General features: G+C 53.2%; 2 protein-coding genes across 2 annotated transcripts; one reads left to right on the top strand and one right to left on the bottom strand.

Annotated features, from left to right (window-relative positions):
- Positions 1-43: 43 nt before the first annotated feature.
- Positions 44-9336, bottom strand: Plppr3 (phospholipid phosphatase related 3). Its single transcript, XM_076919555.1, has 7 exons — positions 8902-9336; positions 2705-2890; positions 2470-2605; positions 2137-2332; positions 1940-1997; positions 1684-1857; positions 44-1436 (listed from the first exon to the last, which is right to left on the bottom strand). Exons 1-7 carry the CDS (start codon positions 8974-8976, stop codon positions 114-116), a joined length of 2148 nt encoding a protein of 715 aa, XP_076775670.1. The 5' UTR covers positions 8977-9336; the 3' UTR covers positions 44-113.
- Positions 9337-14295: 4959 nt separating this feature from the next.
- LOC143435882 (myeloblastin) lies at positions 14296-17875 on the top strand. Its single transcript, XM_076919558.1, has 5 exons — positions 14296-14424; positions 15276-15447; positions 15870-16011; positions 16746-16976; positions 17604-17875. Exons 1-5 carry the CDS (start codon positions 14358-14360, stop codon positions 17760-17762), a joined length of 771 nt encoding a protein of 256 aa, XP_076775673.1. The 5' UTR covers positions 14296-14357; the 3' UTR covers positions 17763-17875.
- Positions 17876-19039: the final 1164 nt, after the last annotated feature.

The following is a 19039-nucleotide window of genomic DNA, read 5'->3' as shown; positions in this document are numbered from 1 at the left end:
CAGCACAAGGGACAAGGCGGGCTTAAGGATCATCCAGACCACATAACAGTTACCATAAGCTTTTATTGGGGTGGGGGTTGTAGACACCAATTTCCATCACTGCTTTGCCAGGCTTAGTCCTGGTACCTCCGGGCCTGCATCCTCCTATAGTAACTTTCTGCCTCAGCTTCTACTTCCCTGTCTGCCAGACCACCCACCTGGCGTCTCAGGGTGGATTCTCGGCTGCCTGCACCCAGGGCCCCTTCACTTGCACCTGGTGGGGGCAGACCCTCCCCCGTGGCCAGGTTGACAGTGGCCACAGACCCAAACCGGGGTTCTTCCTGGTCCACATCACTCACTGGAGACCCTGGCCCCATTCCAGGCTGTTTACAGCTACTTCTAAAGCCCCGTGCCAGGTCCCCCAGCTCATAACTACCCTCACCCTCCACCACTTTAGCCTTCCACTCCCAGGGTGTGCTGCCAGCAGACAGGTGCACCACTGGGTGGTGAGGTGCATGTGCATCAATTGTGACAATGCTGGCAGAGTCACGGTCTGATGGGGACCTGTACTGGGAAGAGTCGGAGCTGGCACTGGACGATGAAGCTGTCTCAGCCTTGGGGCCCCCTACTGCCTTGGACATGGCAATGACCTGTAGTAGCCTCGGTGGGTTAGCCACCCGTGGCTGCGATGGAGCCACAGCCACTGGCCCCCCACTCTTCTCAGCTATTGACAGCCACTTAGCCCTCACTGATGAGCTGCTCTTGGGTGACAGGCCAGCTCCAGCCTGAACGCCTTCCTCAGGGATGTGTACGAGGGGCTGAGGGCCTGGCCTCGGAGGCAGGATGACTCGGGGCCCAAGCCCTGGCCGAGCCTGGACAGTAGGGTAGAGTGAGGGTGGAACAGGCCCATCTTCCTCCTCCTCCTCTTCTTCCTCCTCTTCTTCTTCCTCCTCCTCCTCTTCTTCCTCTGCCACCTGCTCTGCTGGGGCCCGCAGATGCACAGGGCTAGCCTCATCAGGCAGCCCCAGGCCACGCCCCTCCAGGGACTTTTGCTTCCACTCACTGATGAGCTGCCTGGAGCGGGAGGCATCGAGAGGTACATGGATAGTCATGTGGCGCCGTGCAGGGTCATCCAACGAGGGTGTGCTGACCCGGGGTAGTGTGTTGCTGAAGGTGACCATGCCCTCTTTGCCCATGGGGCTGCGTGGGGCCAACAGGTCCACATCCACGCTGGCTCTCTTCAGGCTACCAAGAGATGTCTTCTCTCGAGCCACAGGCCGAGGCACACCCTCCAGCCTCCCTGGAGGGCCCAGCTCATCTGTGCTGACAGACTTGTTCTGCTGATACATAGACTCATGGCCCCGCTGTGTCAGCGCTCGCAGGGCGTCCTTGGCCGGAGCTGGAGTAGGCACTTTTTCTGCAGGTGGTGCCTGGAAGTTGCCCACCGCGTGGCAGGCCTAGGGATGATAAGGGCTGGCATGAGGCTGTTATCCAGCAGGGGACAGTGCCTGCAGGCCACAGGGAGGCACCAGCATCCTGTGGCTGATGGGACTACGCAGAAGCAGTGACAGGATGCACATTCCCTCAGACCCCAGGCCACGAACCCGGCCTCTTGGATGTTCTTGACACTCAGCCTCCCTGCTCCCTGTCACCACTGGTGGCCAGCCTCCTCCCTCAGACCTCCTCCTTAGCCACCACCCTCACCAGGTAGGCAGCGATGCCAGCACCGATGAGAAAGCCAGCATAGACGTCCACAGGGTGGCTGCGGTACTGGGTGATCTGCGTGAGGCCGCAGACACCTGCTGCAATGGCGAAGGTGAACACAAGGATAGGCTTCAGCAGCTTCGTGGTGTCCGAGATGACAGAGTTGAAGTACATCTGGCCAACAGGTGGGCAGGGTCAGGTTTCAGCTACTGCCCACAGGTGGACACAGGGCGCAGCATTGGGGGTCATCACTCACCGACACGTAGACAGCAGCGAAGGCTGACAGTGTGGCGTGCTGGGACGGGAAGGTCTTCCTACAATAGGGACTGTGTCAGCCCTGCTTGTCCGGGGGCAGCCACTCCAGGCCTGAGTTTCCCCAACCAAAGTCCACTAGAGTAGAAGTCTGGGGTAGTCCCACTGCAGGGCTTGGAAGGGGGAGGGGGTCCAGCTCACCGTGCTGACAGGATGGCGTGTGTATCATGGCCAGAGCAGATGTCCTGTGTGATGTAAGGGTTCGCCTCACAGGAAGTGCCCAACAGGGTGTAATTGGGTTTGCAGACGGTTAGGAAGAAAGGCGTGTGGTAGCCGGTGGCCAGCTGGATGACATCTGTCACCAGAGCCGTGGCACACAGGCCAAACACGTGTACACCTGAGGACGAGAGGGCCAGGCCAGGGGAAGGGAGCAGGGGGAAGGGGTGCTCCTCCCTAAGCCTATCTATACCATAAGCCCCCCACTCCCCACAAATGGACTTCAAGGCAGGATCAGGGAGCCCCACAGCCACTCACCCACAAAGCGCACTGTGCGCCGGAGGAAGGAGTTGAAGTTGCAGCCACCAGCATTGATGCTACCCTCCACGGCCCCCGGACCACGGCCCCAGAGCCTGGACTGCAGACAGTAGACCATGCCCTCGCCGACCATGATCTGCATCCCCGGGGACAGGGACAGGGACAGGGACAGGCAAGTCAGGCAAGGTCACAGTGAGGAACTGGAGCACCTGGGCCCCCCGGCACGGGCACTCACTGAGGCCGCAGGTGCAGCGAAGGCCAGGCTCAGCAACATGAGAAGCGGGATCAGCTCCTCATTCGTCTCCACGTAGGGCATGGACAGGGAGCGGTCGTAGCACTGAAAGCCCACCTTGGCCGGCTTGAACAGGTCAGTCAGCTCCAGGAAGTACAGAGACACAATGGAGGAAGCCACGATGGGTAGCTGGGGGTCAGACAGTGGCCCAGGTCACTGGCCAGCCCACCACAGGCTGGATTACACAGATTCACACCCCAATCCTGCAGCCGAGTGTGCGTAGGAGGAAGAGCCTTCCACACCCAGGCAACGGCTCAGTCACACACGCTTCCTCAGGACCCAGTCCATCTGCCACCATGAAGTGGAAACTTAAGGGTTCTTTGGAAAGTCAGTTGTGTCAGATGGTGTTTTGCTGGGCAAACATGTAAAGGACCATTTTCTTGAAATGGACACAGGTAAAAAACTGTTTTACTAAGACAGACTCGTATTAAAATGTTTCACTAAAACAGACAGAGGTAAAAGGATGTTTTACTAAAGCAAACACAGAAAAAGACACATGATAAAAGAGTCTTCGATAACCACACACACATTGGTCCACCTTATATGTGTTGTTGAGCTACACTGCTCAGGGCTGTAGAGAGAGACAACAATAAAAACTTCTAGTAATATATTGATGGCTTCTTGTCATTTCCTCGGACTCAGGCCAATGACAAGGTGATGTCAGCTGCTCTAGATTCATGTAGAGTTTTGCTAAGACGAACTCACGTTCAAGGACACGACACGAGGTGAGACAAGACCCATAGGAGACGCGTAATGTCTGAAGAGGGTATGAACAAGACTGAACAGACAATGAGGGCTTCACCGGTACAGCAGGCTCTAGAACACTTCTTACTCTCATGTCCTCACTACTCTCCGTCGTCACTAAGCTCCACTTTGGTAAAAGACACAACAAAGAACTGTTCCTACTACACCTGGTGCCTCTTACTAACTTACGTTGGTTATGATGGAAACATCAGGCCATGTCAGCACTGCTACTATCTCAACACTACTAACCCAGACCACGAATCTATCTGTAAAGTACTTACAAGTAGAACAAGCTGCCGCTACTGACCTACAAACTAAACTACTAATTTCCTGACAACACAGATAAGATTTACTCCAAAAAAGAAATTTCCAAGCCGGGCAGTGGTGGCCCACGCCTTTAATCCCAGCACTTGGGAGGCAGAGGCAGGCGGATTTCTGAGTTCGAAGCCAGCCTGGTCTACAGGGTGAGTTCCAGGATAGCCAGGGTTACACAGAGAAACCCTGTCTCGAAAAAACAAAAAAAACAAAAACAAAAAAACAAACAAACAACAACAACAACAAAATCCAAACAAGTCTACTTCCCCCATATCATAATAATCTTTCTTTTCCACTGCCTCTGGTAGGTGACAGACTAAAAAAAGAGGATTAAATGTTTTAAAAACCATTATTAAAATTGAGATTAAAAAATTTAAAACTACACACCCATCCATCATCTGTCCATTTATCCATCCACCCACCCATCCACCCACCCGTCCGTCCATCTGTTCATCCATCCATCTACCCATCCACCCACCCACCCACCCACCCATCCACCCACCCACCCACCCATTCTCCCCTCCACCCACCCACCTATCATTCATTTACCCATGTACTCACTGGTTCATTGTCGACCCACTCACCTGTCTTCCATCCGCCCCTCTGTCATACATGCACACATACATTCCATCCCTACTTCTTTGCCCAGCCTCCCTAGGGTTCTGTTCATAGCCCCACCCCCCTCACCAGGCTGTGCCATTAGTCAGTCCTGCTTGCCAGTCTTCCTTAGATCGGCTTCCCTAGTGGCATTTCCATGTCCCTTCCTTTTCACCCATCCACTATGCAGCTTTAAACGGCACCCAGTGTGTGGCAGGTGCTGAAGTCCCTCACTCTTGCCTCACTCAAGACCCTATCTTGGAAAAAAAACAAAAAACAAAGCCAAGGCCTGGAGAGAGATGGCACAGCAGTTAAGAGTGGTGTTCTCTCTCTCTCTCTCTCTCTCTCTCTCTCTCTCTCTCTCTCTCTCATTTAGTTTTTGTTTATATTATTTATATGAGTACACAGTAGCTGTCTTCAAACATACCAGAAGAGGGCATCGGATCCCATTACAGATGGTTGTGAGCCACCATGTGGTTGCTGGAAATTGAACTCAGGACCTCAGGAAGAACAGTCAGTGCTCTTAACCACTGAGCCATCTCTCCAGCCCCCTCTCATTTAGTTTTATATGCACTTGTGTTCTGCATGCATGTCTGTGTGGGCACTGGATGCACAGGGTTACAGTTGTGAGCTGTTACGTAGGTGCTGGGAATTGAACCTGGCTGCTTTGGAAGAGCAGTCGGTGCTCTTAACTGCTGAGCCATCTCTCCAGCCCTGCTGCCTGCTTTTCCAGAGGAGCTGGATTTGTTTGACTCCCAGTATCCCCAGGGCAGCTCACAACCTTCTATAACTCTAGTTCCAGGGACTTCGATACCCTCTTCTGACCTCCACAGGTTCCTGCATGCATGTGGTGTTCATGGCAGACGGCCAGAAACATGAATAAAAATTAAGTAGCCAGGACCAGGCAGTGGTAGTGTTTGCCTTTATCCCTGGCATTTGGCCAGGGCTACGTGCTGAGCCCCTGTTTCAGTCAATAAATAAATATCAGTCTGGACTCGGATCTGGGGCTCAGTGGTCAAATGCTAGTTTGGCACGCAGACGCGTCAGCCCGAAGGAGGGAGAGGCAGGAGGAGCAGGACTTCAGGATGAGCTTCAGCTACAAAAAGGATTTGAGGCCAGCCTAGGTTCCTGCCCGAGACTGTAATGACTAATTACGGTGCTTCTGAGCGCATGCGCAGGAATGTTCTGCTTGACACTGTCTTTCTGCGTTCAACAAGCTGCTCCAAGAGTTTCCCATGTAGTTTAAAGGCCTCATGTGGGGTATGCAGGGTAGGGTAGGGGGCTGTGTCCAGTGAGGAAATAAATCTTTCTTCTCCTTCCTTCCTCTCCTCTCTCCCCTGCTGTCCAGGGTCTCACTATGTAGCTGATCTAGAACTCACTGTCGACCAGGCTGGCCTGGAACTCAGAGATCTGTCTGCCTCTGGCTTCCAAGTGCTGGGATTAAAGGTGTGCGCCACCACAACCCGGCTCAATCACTACCCGTCTTTATTTGTGCGTGTGCACACTCATGTACATGTGTGCATGGAGAACAGAGGGCAATGGTGGGAATCTGTTCTGTCTTCCCGTTATGTGGGCGGGTCCCAGGGATCGAAGGTTTGTCTGCAGGAGCCTTTACCAGAGCTTTCTTGTCAGCTCCTAAATGCCCTTCTCCATGTAAGAGTTTCCATTTATAGGCGTTTGTTGGAGCCTCGGTCCCAACAGAAGGGAACTAGCATCTGTACCGAAAATAAAGTAACGGCCGTGTGAAGACAGACTTCGGTCCGCGCTCTGGTTAAGATCTGCTACTCACACAGGGTGCCAGGTGCCAATGTGGGCAAACACAGCAGGGTGCGTGAAACGCTGCACTTCCCTCTGCCTGGAGTGGTGGCAGCACAAGCCTGTTATCCTAGTACTTAAGAGCCTGGGGCACGAGAATGGCTCTGAGTTCTGGATCAGCCTGAGCTGCTTAATCCCAGCACTTGGGAGGCAGAGGCAGACTCACCAGGTGAAACACCCATGCACTGAAATGAAAGTAAATAAAATAAACAAAAAGAAAGACGCTGGTGACACACACATTTAACCCTAGCACTCGGGAGGCAGACTCTGAGGCAGACAGACCTCTGTGAGTTCAAGGCCAGACAGCCAGGGCTACACAGAGAAACCCTGTCTCGAAAACAAACAAACAAGCAAAGAAATTAAGAAAGAAGAAACACATCAGGCAGTGGTGGCGCACGCCTTTAGTTCCAGCACTTGGGAGGCAGAGGCAGGCGGATTTCTGAGTTCGAGGCCAGCCTGGTCTACAGAGTGAGTTCCAGGACAGCCAGGGCTACACAGAGAAACCCTGTCTCAGAAAACGAAAGAGAGGAAGAAAGAAGGAAAGAAAGAAAGACAGACAGACAGACAGACAGACAGACAGACAGACTAGTCTCCGAACACATTTTCCAGGGTTCCTCATCCTGCTCCTTCCATTGAGGGAAATGACACAGGCTGGTCCAGGGCTTACCTCAGAGGCAGGTCTATGTGATAATGAATATTCAGAAACAAGTCAGTGTCTTTGCGTAGAGGATGGGGTGCTATACTGCAGGGAAAGGGGCCAGGGCACCTTGTGAGCACTGCTAAGTCAACTCCTCACTGGATTAAAAAACCATGTATAGGGCTGGCAAGATAGCATGCTAAGAAGAATCGTGAGTTTGATCAAAATCGCCAAAGAACTAACTCCTGAAAGTTATCTCTGACCTCCACACCTGAGCCATGGTAAGTATGGGAGCACAGAAGCACACATACCCGTGTGAGCACACACACCTACATGCTCGCTCACGCGCGTGCGTGTGCGCGCGCACACACACACTGAATAAATATTTTAAAACTTTAAAAAAAAATAAGAGGAAAGTGAGAACACTTGGTTTGCACATGCCCATCCAAGGGCACAGTTGGGTGTGCAGTAACTTGGATATTGCAGGGTAATGACACGGAGGCCCTAGCAAGCTTTTAGCCCGGTGTGAAAGCAATTGAGGAAGACACCTGACCTACGTTCTGGCTCAACATCCATACCAGTTGGGGTGAACTCCTAAGCACTGACACACACATTCACAGGGGTCTTAGCCCTCATGGTGGTCTGTGCATGTCCCAGCATCCCAATACCTGGAAGACAGAGACAAAAAGGCTTCGGAGACCCTGACCTGGAATCCATCTCAAACTCCAATCCAGCCTAAGCTACAGAGTGAAATCCCAGATTGGGGTTGACGACCTAGCTCAGCTATAGAGCTCCAACCTAGAATCCCCCAGTAAGGTGCTGGGGGCGTGGTCAATATGGAGCTCCGTCCACAATCCCCCACTAAGTAGATGGGGGCGTGGTCAGGGTGGAGCCCCGCCCAGAATCCACCAGTAAAGGGAGGAGGCGTGGTCAAGGGTGGAGACCCATCTAGAATCCCCTAGCGAGCAGGGGTGTGGTCAGGGTAGAGCCCCTGCCTAGAATCCCCTAGTGAGGAACTGAGGGGGGGCGCGATCAGGGTGGAGCCCCACCCAGAATCCACCAGTAAAGGGAGGAGGGCGTGGTCAGGGTGGAAGCCCACTTAGAATTCCCCGGTGAGTGGGGTGGGGGCGTGGTCAGGGATAGAACCAGGATCTGATAAGGTCCAGGCCCTGGATTCTGTAGCCAGCACTAAAGACATACATGAAAATTATTTTAAATGAGTGAGAAAAAAAAATAGCTGTAAAGCAACTTCTGGAAAGATTTCAAAGGATTCTGGTGAGAGTGGGCTGAGGGGCTGGGCGGAGCCTTGGAGTGGGCTACTGTCACATTTAAATGCCATCTTGGGACATAAGCATTCCCCCTAATGTTCTGTGGCTCACACAGGTCGCCTGTTGGAGGTCCTCTGCCGTGAGGACAGAAGGCTGGACTCCATCCAGCCTGACCCGGGGCTGGTGGCACTCTGCCTGGCTCGCAGCTTCTGTCAGTCAAAGGAAATGCAACCCTCCACACTTAGTATGCACCAAGTGAATGCATTTATTGTTTTCTATTTTTAGACCCTCTCGGTTCCCCACCACAGCTGGCTTGATTCCCCAAGGGGTTGAGGAGCTCTGGTGAAGATGGGGGGGGGGGGGCCCACAGACATGCCATTTAAAAAAAAGAGTGAATTTATACACGCCCAGGGTATAAATTCTACTGCAGAGCCAAGTACCCAGCACCCACCCTCACTAGTTGGGGCTTGTTCACCACCAATGCCCCAATTTCCAGCTCCTCCAGTTGAGCTTCTCACCCCTGTCCTTAAAAGAACGCCCAGGATCCTAGCATTCCCCGGTCTGTCTCCACAGCCTAAAGGACCCTTCGGAGGCTTTGCAACTCCTGCTCGACCTGTAAAACCCTGTGCCTTGGACTCAGCTTCATCCCCATCTCAGCTCTAGGTGGCCTGGTTCCGCGGTGCGGGTTCCTGTCCCTGCAGCGTGGAGGGGACGGCCTCAGAAGCTCCCTGCCACGAGGACCTCTCTCTGCGACCCTCACTCACCTCCACGAAATAAAAGCAAGGCAGGAGCGTCATGCTGTCCTTCGGCGTTTTATTCTTCTCCTTCATAGCGATCATGGTGATGCTGGCGCTGTAGGCCGAGGTTGCAGGGGGACAAAGGCAGGCTGGAGACTAGGAGGTGCGCAGATGGAGTCTCCAGTGGGAGATAAGGGCTAGCCAAGAGGGCTGGGGAAACTGAGGCTGGAGGGGGGGGAGGGGACTTGGGGAAGGGAGATGCGGGAGCCCCCCGCACGCGCACGCGGCTCGCTCACTGGCGGGAGCGGGGAGGGCGGAGTCCGCTGCAGAACGCGGACACAAAGCCAGGGTCCCCGCGTGGGAGGGACGCGAGGCCCGGGTGCGGTGCGCGGCGCGCGGGCTCTTTGTCTGCGTGCTCTGCAGCCCGCTCGGCCCCGCCCCAACCCCGCCCCCGACTCGGGCGCCTCCGCCTCCCACTCTGCGGGTCTCAGGGTCTCCGGCCCTGCGCGGGGGATCGCAATCCGGGTCCCTTCCTTGCCCCTTGCGCGCGCCTTCTGTGCGCCCTGCGCGAGCACGGTTGGTCTCGTGGGCCTAGGAGTGCGCGGCGGAGTGTGGGGAAGGTGAGATCCCGCGCCCCGCGCCCCCAGTTGCCTCCCTGCGTCTCACGGTCGCCGATTCCTCGGCCCCCCAGGTCTTTCGTGCCCGCGGCTCGCTGGAGTCCGTTTCCATGGTGAGGTCCCAGGGCGCCTGAGCGAAAGGAGACAAAGACACAGGGTTGGAGGGGCTGTCCTTCACCTTCTCTCCCCGTCGTCCCGTCCCACCTCTCTGTCCAGCCACCAGGCCGGCCTCACCCTTCTGACCCTGGGTAGCTCTGGTGCCTAGAGGATAAAGGATTGTAATGTGCACTTATGCAGTGTTTGCGGTTGGCAAGGGTTCCCCTCTACAGAGGCAGCCCTCTCTGTAAATGTACCCACTGGTTGACCCCGCCGCATCCTGGATGGGACAAACTGGGGTCGTAAGAAGTTAGATCGGTATAGTTACGATCTGCTGAGCGCCTACTGTAAACCAGGCCCTTAACAAACACTTGTGACCCACTGAGAAGTGGGACTTAAGCTGACACACCCTCCAGCTCTCTGTTTGAAGCCGAGCTTAGTGGTACACAGCTGATGTCTCAGTATTCAAGAGGCTGAATGGAGGATTGCTAAATTGCAGCCAAGCCTGGCCTACACAGTGAGACTCTTGTTTTAAAATTCTTAAAAAGGCTGCCGGGCGGTGGTGGTGCACGCCTTTAATCCCAGCACTTGGGAGGCAGAGGCAGACGGATTTCTGAGTTCGAGGCCTGGTCTACAGAGTGAGTTCCAGGACAGCCAGGGCTACACAGAGAAACCCTGTCTCGAAAAAAAAAAAAAAAAAAAAAAAAAAAAAAAAAAATGGTGGTGGTGGTGGTGGTGCTAGAGAAATGGCTCAGTCTGTAAAGTAAGTTTGCTACAAGCATGAGGACCTGAGTTCGAATTCCCAGCGTGCACAGGAGCCATATATATAGTGTTCTATACTAACCTGAATAGAGGAGACCAGGATCACCAGGACTCTCCAGTCACCATCTCACCTACGCAGCAAGCACCAAGCCAAGGAGAGACTCTGTCAGGTAAAGCGTCTGTAGTCTCAGCCATTGAGACAGGCAGAGGGATTCCATGAGGTCAGCCTGCATAGTGAGACCCTCTTTCAAAATCAAAACCAAAGTGGACATTTGAAAGGAGGATCCATGAGCATCCAGGCACACAAATAAAAGAATAAAAAAAGGGCACTGGGTGCTGTCTGAATGGGCACAGAGGGCCGCACTCACTGAGCATTCAGTGTGTGCCCTGGTCCCATGCACCCACCCATGCACCCACCCATGCACCCACCCATGCACCCACTTAAATCCAGAAATATTTGGTGTGGTCCCAACCTGTCCTTCTAGCACTCCAGAAGATGAGCCAGGATTGAGTTCCAGGTTAGCCTGGGCTACATAGTTTCAGGCTAGCCTGGGCTACAAAGTAGACAGCCAAAGACCAGCAATGCTACATAGTGAGACTCTGTCTGGAAAAATAAATAAATACATAAATAAGGAATAAAATATTAAGAGTTCAGGGTAATCTTTGTATAAAGAGAGTTCCAGACCAGTTTGCAGGTGACTGTCCATAAAAACATGCACAGGTGGGCTAGAGAAATGGCTCAGCAGTTAAGAGCTCTGGCTGACCTTCCCAAGGTCCAAAGTTCAATTCCCAGCAACTACATGATGGTTCACAACCAATCTGATGCTCCCTTCTGGTATGCAGGTGTACATGCAGATATACATTAAATAAATAAAACTTAAAAACAAAACAGCCTCCTTTAATCCCAGCACTTGGGAGGCAGAGGCAGGCAGATTTCTGAGTTTGAGGCCAGCCTGGTCTACAGAGTGAGTTCCAGGACAGCCAGGACTACACAGAGAAACCCTGTCTCGAAAAAACAAAACAAAAAACAAAACAAAAAAAAAAAAGTCAAATGAATAAATAGGCAGTTCTCAGAGGTCCTGTCAGAAACCCTGTCTTGAAAAACCAAAACAAACAAACAAAACCATGCACAGGTGCCAGGCAATGGTGGCCACTCCTTTAAGAGGTAAGCAGATCTCCGAGTTGAGGCCAATATGAGTTCCAGGACAGCCTGGGTTACACAGAGAGACCCCACCAAAAAAAAAAAACAAAAAAACCAAAACAAACAAAAAAAAACCTGACAGAGAAGAAGGTCAGAGTGGCTCATATAGGCCCAAGGAGTCACCATCCACTTCCCTGTCCAAGGGAAGCAGTAGATCAACCCCCAGGGAGCAGCCCTTGGCCACAGTTCCTGGTCATAGGGCCCAGTTAAGCTCCACTCAGTCATGACACTGTCTCAGTTTCAGGGGACAGAAGGTGCAGAAACCCAAGAGGGGGACACAGAAACTTGGATAAGCCCTGGGCCTCAGTTTCCCTGTCAATAGGGAAGGAGCTGGCATGAACCCCTCTAACTGATGGGATGATCCTGGGGAGAAGGAGGAAGTTGTAGCCTACAAGGGACAAGTGGGGGAGGGGCACTTTGTGTCTTCCAGGGCAGGATCTCCATGTGGTGTTGGGGAAAGTGGACTCTTGTGGACTCACGGCCTAGCTGAGGAGTCTAGGTGTCAACCAGGCACTGAAGGATCATGGGTAGGTTCAGAGCAAAGGCAAGAGGCTGAGTGTGATCTCTCAACACACTTTGTTGTAATTCCAGCAGCCAAGAGGCTGAAACAGGAGGATCAGCATTCAAGGTCCTAAGCCCAGAACTCAGGAGGCAGAGGCAGGTGGATTTCTGAGTTCGAGGCCAGCCTGGTCTACAGAGTGAGTTCCAGGACAGCCAGGGCTACACAGAAAAACCCTGTCTCGAAAAACCAAAAAAAAAAAAAAAAAAAAGTCCACGTAGCCCTGACCAGGATATAACCCACATCATGGTTCCTGAGCCTGACATGAGGCAGAAGCAGATGTAGAAGTTAGTGCATTCTCCCTGAAGAGCAGGGGACGCTGGGGACTATACACCACCCAGGGAACCCCGAGCTCCGCCGAAGGTGCTGGGGGATCGGCGTCCTGATCTCAAGCAGGAAGGGGTGGAGGAAGGACCGGTGTTGGTCTCTGAACCAACACTGGGTCCGGAGCCATTCAGCCGTTGTGTTGTGTAAGAAGTCTGGGAACAGAGAGGCCAGTCCCGGAAGCCCGTGGACCTCAGCCAGCGGGGCTTCATTTCAAAATGAAACCACACAACATTTTCTTTCTTTTCCTTTCCTTCAGCCCACCAGGTCTGTGGTTTCTTTCTCTTCATGTGGTTTTTTGTTTTAACTTAATTTAATGAATTTCCTTCTTTATTTATGAGCCACCGAGATGGCTCAGTGGGGAAAGACACCTGCTGCCAAATTGAGGGTCATCGTTCACTCCTGGGGCTCACACAGTGGAAGGAGAGAAGTGACCCTTGACAGCTGCCCTCTGACTCACCGCACACACACACGTGCACACACACACGTGCACACACACACATGCACACACATGTGCACACAGATAAGTAAGTGAATATAGGAATGAATAAATTAATTTGTACTACTGGGATGGAACCCAGGGCCTTACACACACTGGGCAAGCATTCAACACTTAGCTATATCCCAGTGTTCTATGGGTTTAGACTATTTTTATTTATTTCTTTAGCTAGCTAGTTAGTTAATTTTGAGACAGGGTTTCTCTGTGTAGCCTTGGTTGCTCTGTAGACCAGGCTGACCCAGACTCACAAAGATCCTCCTGCGCCTTTGCCTCCTGAGTGCTGGGATTAAAGATATCACCATTGCTGTGCTAGGTTTTGTTTTTTGTTTTGTTTTGTTTTTTTTTTAGATTTATTTATTTATTTTCATGTATGTGAGTACACTGTCACTGTCTTCAGACACCAGGAGAGGGCATCAGATCCCACTGCAGATGGTTGTGAGCCACCATGTGGTTGCTGGGAACTGAACTCCAGACCTTTGTAAGAGCAGTCAGTGCTCTAACCACTGAACCATCTCTCCAGCCCCCTAGACTATTTTATAATAAATGAATATATTTGTTCTGTGATCCCAGCACTCAGGAAGTGGAGGCAGGAGGATTGATGTTAGTTCTGGGCTAGTTTGGGATGGGATAACTCACTGTGCCAGAGGGAAGGCTGCCGGCTCAGTCCCCAGAACCCGCGGACCCCACAGCGGAGACAGCCCGCTTGTACTCCCAAGCATCTGTGTAAGGAGGCCCAGGAAAAGGCAGGGACACCTCTCCCCCAACAAGCTAGAGAGGTAGTTGGCTGGGACTGGAGAGTCATGGGAGATACCTTGTATCAGCCTCAGGCATCTCTATGTATCCCCACCCACACATGTCTGTGCAAGATAAATAAATAAACAAATAAGAGTAAAAAAGAAAAAAATATATAAAGTAAAAAGAAACAGAGACATATGTGTATATATGTATATGTTTTTATAAGAATGTATCTATATGGAAAATAAAGTAAAAAGAGAAAAGACTAAGAAAGGATGCCAGTGGGACCCATATACTTGTCAGTGGAGGATCCAGGAGAAGGAACAAGGCTTCAAGGTCACCCTTGGATACATTTTGTGAGTTCAAGGCTAACCATGCCTACATGCAACCCTGCTTAAAATGAACACACACACACACACTACCTCATTACAGGAGACATCATGAACTCTCAAGGTAAAACCCAGGCAAGAAGTCATCAGTGCAGGTCACAGGACCCTCAGCACACTCTGGGTGGCAGCAGGCTTCCTGTGCTTCCAGAGAGACCCCTGCAGCCTGCCCACTGCATCCCTGGGCCCCCAAGCTGAAAGGAGGAAGTGAGACCCACAGCCAGCCTTCAGCTACCGTTCAACCGCTCCCCACAGAGCTGGGCTATAAGAGGGACCCAGCAAGCAGGATGCCAGGAGCCTGGCCATGGCTGGAAGCCACCCATCCCCCAACGGGATCCTTCCCTTCCTGCTGCTTGCCCTGGTCTTCGGTGGTGAGTGGGTCCATCCACCAGCACCCTTCTAGAATAGCTGGGAAGGTCAGGGCATCCCCTTGGTTAAATGCTTGGGAGAGAAAGGGTGAAGACGGGGAACCCTGTCATTGACTGTTTCCCTTCTGTTTTAGGGTTCTTTTTTTCAGATGGGATCTCATGTAGCCCAGGCTGGCCTTAGCTCACTTTATAGGCAATCAGCATTGAACTCTTGGTCCCCATAACTCACCTCCCCAGTACTGGGGTGGCAAGCCCCCACCACCATGCTGTGTTTCTGTGATACTGGAGGTGGGACCAGAGCTTTGTGCATGCTAAGCCAGGGCTCTACCCTCTGAACTCCAGCACCAGCTTCAGCCTTTGATAGGTTTTTACTTTATGTTGTGGCACCCACAGACTCTCACTGTAGGGAGGGAGGAATTTCCAGGGAATCAAGAATTACCAGCCAAGCCGGGCGGTGGTGGTACACGCCTTTAATCCCAGCACTTGGGAGGCAGAGGCAGGTGGATTTCTGAGTTCGAGGCCAGCCTGGTCTACAGAGTGAGTGCCAGGACAGCCAGGGCTACACAGAGAAACCCTGTCTCGAAAAACCAAAAAAAAAAAAAAAAAAAAAAAAAAAAAAAAAAAAAAAAAAAAAAAAAGAATTACCAGTCAAGTTTAATGTTGGGTACCCAGATCTCGTTGTCAAGGCCAGCCTAGATCACAGTGTGAGACACTATCTCAAAACAGTAAGCGTAGATTCAAGTCAGACCCAACCCCTCCTCAGGCACAGGTCTCTTTAAAGCCATAGAGGGAACAGACTGCGGCTCTCATGGCCTGAACCTCCACGCTGCATGCGTGACACCTGCCTCCTCCAGGTGCAGTCCAGGTCCAGGCCTCCAAGATTGTGGGAGGGCACGAGGCTCAGCCCCATTCTCGGCCTTATGTGGCATCCCTGCAGCTGAGCAGGTTCCCCGGGAGCCACTTCTGTGGTGGCACCCTGATCCACCCAAGATTCGTGCTGACAGCCGCCCACTGCCTGCAGGACATGTGAGTACAGGAGACAGCGAGGGAATGGCAGGTCTGAACTGACAGCAGAGCCCTGACTGGTTCCCTTATAGTCTCTTCCCCTTCCAATGGCTCCCTCTACCTGTCTCTATACATGTCTCCCCAAGTCTTCTGCAGATTACCTCAACAGCGAGTGCCTTTCTCTTACCTAGAATCCCCCCAGTAAGGGGCTAGAGGAGTGGTTGGGGTAAAGACCCCTCCTAGAATTCCCCAGGGAAGGGTTGGGGGCATGGTCAGGGTAGAATCCTCCAATGAAGAATAGGAGGCGTGGTTAAGGTAAAGCCCCGCCCACAATTCCTCCCTGAGAGGAGTTGGGGCGTGGTCAGCGGTAGAGCACTTGGTAACATGTTGGAGGATCCACCCCTTTCCCTGCAACAAACAAAATCCCACAACTTTAACCATAGACCCTGGCAGCTTGTGACAGTGGTGCTGGGTGCCCACGACCTACTGAGCCCAGAGCCTGGGCAGCAGAAGCTCACCATCACTCAGGTCTTCCAGAATAATTACAACCCCGAGGAGACCCTCAATGACGTGCTTCTCCTTCAGGTAGGCTGGGTTCTGCGGATCCATTCCTGCAGAAGACACTTAGGGTACACCTACTGTGCGCCGTGCTGGGACCATGGAGCCGGCATAGTGTGGGACCCAAGTCTGTCTCTCAGCTTCTGTCTGACCTGGCTGTGTTTCTTGTCTGTTGCGCTCCGTTAATCGTCATGCTAGACCTGGGCCTGAGGTTAGGCCTGCGGCTAGCTTGAGGTTTGGGGCTAAGGTTACTAGAGCCAAGATCAGATATAGGGTAAGGATGGGGTGAGGATAGAATTAGGGTTCAATCTAAGTCCTGGTGTAGGGTAGGTGTATGGCCTGTGGTCCACATGACGCTAACTTTAGGGTTGCTGGTTCGACTTGGCCCAGGTTGAGGACTCCGGACAAGGCTAAGTTCTGGTCACCGTCAGGACTTATGACTAGGCCATGGGTAGGGCTCAGTTAGGCTTAGGGCTGTGGTCAGTGTTTTAGTTAAAGGGGAAACTGAGCCTGAGTTAGGGTCTGGGTCAAAACTAAAGTTAAGGCACTGCACAGCTTTCAGTGTCATCTCTTGCTACTCGCACTTCCCACCTTGCCGCAGGAGTCAACAGCTCTCTACAGTTTCCCCAAAGACTAGGACTGAATCCCTGCACAGACCAGGGTACTCAGCTCTTGCTCTCCAAGTGCTCGGGAGATGGGGTTTAGAGAAAGGCCAAAGGTGGCGGGTGGAGGAGACAGTCCTCACGACCTTTTTCTTACAGCTCAACCGGCCAGCCTCTCTGGGCGAGCAGGTGGCGGTGGCCTCTCTGCCCCAGCAGGACCAGTCTCTGTCCCAGGGTACCCAGTGCCTGGCCATGGGCTGGGGACGCCTGGGCACCCGAGCTCCCACGCCCCGTGTGCTGCAAGAACTGAACGTCACGGTGGTCACCTTCCTGTGCCGGGAACACAACGTGTGCACACTGGTGCCACGAAGGGCAGCAGGCATATGCTTCGTGAGTTTTTAGCTTGGTCGCAGGAGGCGTGACCTGTGATGGATCCCATGAGGGGCGGGGCCATGGGCGAGGCGATTCTTTGAGGCCTGCGGTGGGACTTATTCGGTCCAGGATGGTGCCCTGTGGGGGAGAGCGGGACTTCGGAAAGGTGGGGGTCAACGGAGGGGGAATCTGGATGTCTGAGGTGGGGAGATGGGGATGCCTGGGCTAGTGGAAAGGCTTTGCTCCTAGGTGGGTGGCCTGGAGGGCGGGCTCCGTGAGTTGGGAGGCAGGACTCTGGGAGGGCAGGGTTTTGAGGAGCCGGGGTTTCCGAGGATAAGTGGCATCTGAGAAAGCTGGGCGTCTGAATGTGGCCGCACTGCCTGTCTGTTCCATTCCTCCTCGTGGTCTCTACCCTTCTCCAAGCACCAGCTGTGGGGACCAGGCGTCTGTGGACCTGTCCTGAGCCCCTGCAACACAACAGGCGCTCTTGTGTACTCGGCACCTCTGTGTGTCTCCCTTTTGGATCCACTCAGATTGTATCTGACAGGAAGCTAAAGACCGCTTCCTGGTTACCCCGTGGGATTCATATACCCTCATCCTGGCTGACTACTGTCAGCTTGGGGACTGATCCCTCTTCTACCTCAGGGAGACTCAGGTGGCCCCTTGATCTGCGATGGCATTCTTCATGGAGTCGACTCCTTCGTGATTCGTGAATGTGCCTCCCTCCAGTTCCCCGATTTCTTCGCCCGGGTGTCCATGTATGTGGATTGGATTCACGGTGTGCTGCGGAGCGCAGAACCCTGAGATGCCCTTCTGCGCTCCAGGCAGCCTAAAGCTGGGGCGACCAGCAGCCTCTAGTGGGAAAAAAATGGAGTAGGGTGGACGAGACCTTTCCAGGCTTTTCCTCCACCCACCCACCCACCCACTGGAGTGGAGTCAGCTCTGTTCCCTATTTCATATGACCCCAATAAAAACTGAGACATATTTAAAAGTTGTTTCCTGTCTGTCTTACTCCACATAGACCTGGGGTGTGGCCAGAGCCCCGGTGCCAGAGCTCCCGGGGTCCATATGTAGGAAAGAAAAGGGTGGAGGGGAACCCAGGCTCACACCTCAACCACAGTCCCTCCTGTACAACCCTGAGGTTCTCACCTCTGTGCCTCAGTTTCCTCAGACAGAACCCGGACACATCCAGGAGTCAGATGAGGAACTGTGGCTGGTGGGGTACGGTGAAATGTCCCCCAGCTCCAGGCTTCTTGAGGGCCTGGCTGTTTCCACGTTGTTGGGGGGCACTAGGCATCTCGGGGCCTGAATGTTGTAATCCAGCTAAAGCAAACAGGAGGGCTTCCTGGTTGGGGAGGCAGGGTGGACGACGGCAGTGTGAAAGCCAGGAGCTGGGTGAATGGACACGAGGGGGGAGGGGTGTGTCCACAGTGAGGCCAGAAAAAGGAGACGCTCTGCTCCTGGGAGGTAGACATGGAAACCTCCCGCTTTCCCCAGAGGTAGAGAAATGAGTTGGAGCTATCCCGGGAGAGGGGAAGAGGTCACGAGCCAGCCCTGGAGGAGTGAGAGAGGGGCGGACTCAAGGCAGGACCTTCAGAAGTGGGAGGCGCTCTGGCTTCTTCTGGTGCAGCCACCAGGTGGCGCTGTGCCCATTCCAACAGCTCCAGAGTCCACAGGCTTACTCCTCTAACCTTGTTTTGGTTTTGGGAGACAGTCTCATGTAGCCCAGGCTAGCCTCTAACTCCCTGTGTAACTGAAGAAGACCTTGAACTCCAGAGCTTCCTGTCCCCACCTCCCGAGTGTTGGGATGATATGTGTGCCACCACTCCTGCTTTCTGTGGTGCTGAGGCTGAGCCCAGGGCCCGGTGCAGGCACGGCAAGCACCCCGCCACTGAACCCCAGCCCACACGAGGAGTTCCTAAGTCTCGCCGCTGTGTCGGGACTGCTTCTTGTAGAGTCCCTGAGGATCTGGAGACACTTAACAGAGGCCAGGGAAGAACTTCAATTATATTATATTATTTTCGCAGGGCCTGAAGCTCCCCAGCAGGGCCTGGGACTATAAACTTAAAGGCAAACTAACC

The sequence above is a fragment of the Arvicanthis niloticus genome, chromosome 22 (assembly GCF_011762505.2).
Source record: "Arvicanthis niloticus isolate mArvNil1 chromosome 22, mArvNil1.pat.X, whole genome shotgun sequence".
NCBI classification, from domain to species: domain Eukaryota; kingdom Metazoa; phylum Chordata; class Mammalia; order Rodentia; family Muridae; genus Arvicanthis; species Arvicanthis niloticus.
The sequence above is the reverse complement of the archived record's forward strand: the minus strand, read 5'-3'. Positions and strand labels throughout refer to the sequence as shown.

Excerpts from the sequence above, each read along its gene's own strand:
- Plppr3 (XM_076919555.1), bottom strand. The coding sequence starts at position 8,976 with ATGATCGCTATGAAGGAGAAGAATAAAACGCCGAAGGACAGCATGACG. Across the intron at positions 2,333-2,469 it reads GCGCACAGTGCGCTTTGTGG|GTGTACACGTGTTTGGCCTG; the intron begins GTGAGTGGCTGT and ends TCTCGTCCTCAG. Across the intron at positions 1,858-1,939 it reads TCGCTGCTGTCTACGTGTCG|ATGTACTTCAACTCTGTCAT; the intron begins GTGAGTGATGAC and ends CCTGTTGGCCAG.
- LOC143435882 (XM_076919558.1), top strand. The coding sequence starts at position 14,358 with ATGGCTGGAAGCCACCCATCCCCCAACGGGATCCTTCCCTTCCTGCTG. Across the intron at positions 15,448-15,869 it reads GCCCACTGCCTGCAGGACAT|ACCCTGGCAGCTTGTGACAG; the intron begins GTGAGTACAGGA and ends CTTTAACCATAG. Across the intron at positions 16,012-16,745 it reads ATGACGTGCTTCTCCTTCAG|CTCAACCGGCCAGCCTCTCT; the intron begins GTAGGCTGGGTT and ends TTTTTCTTACAG.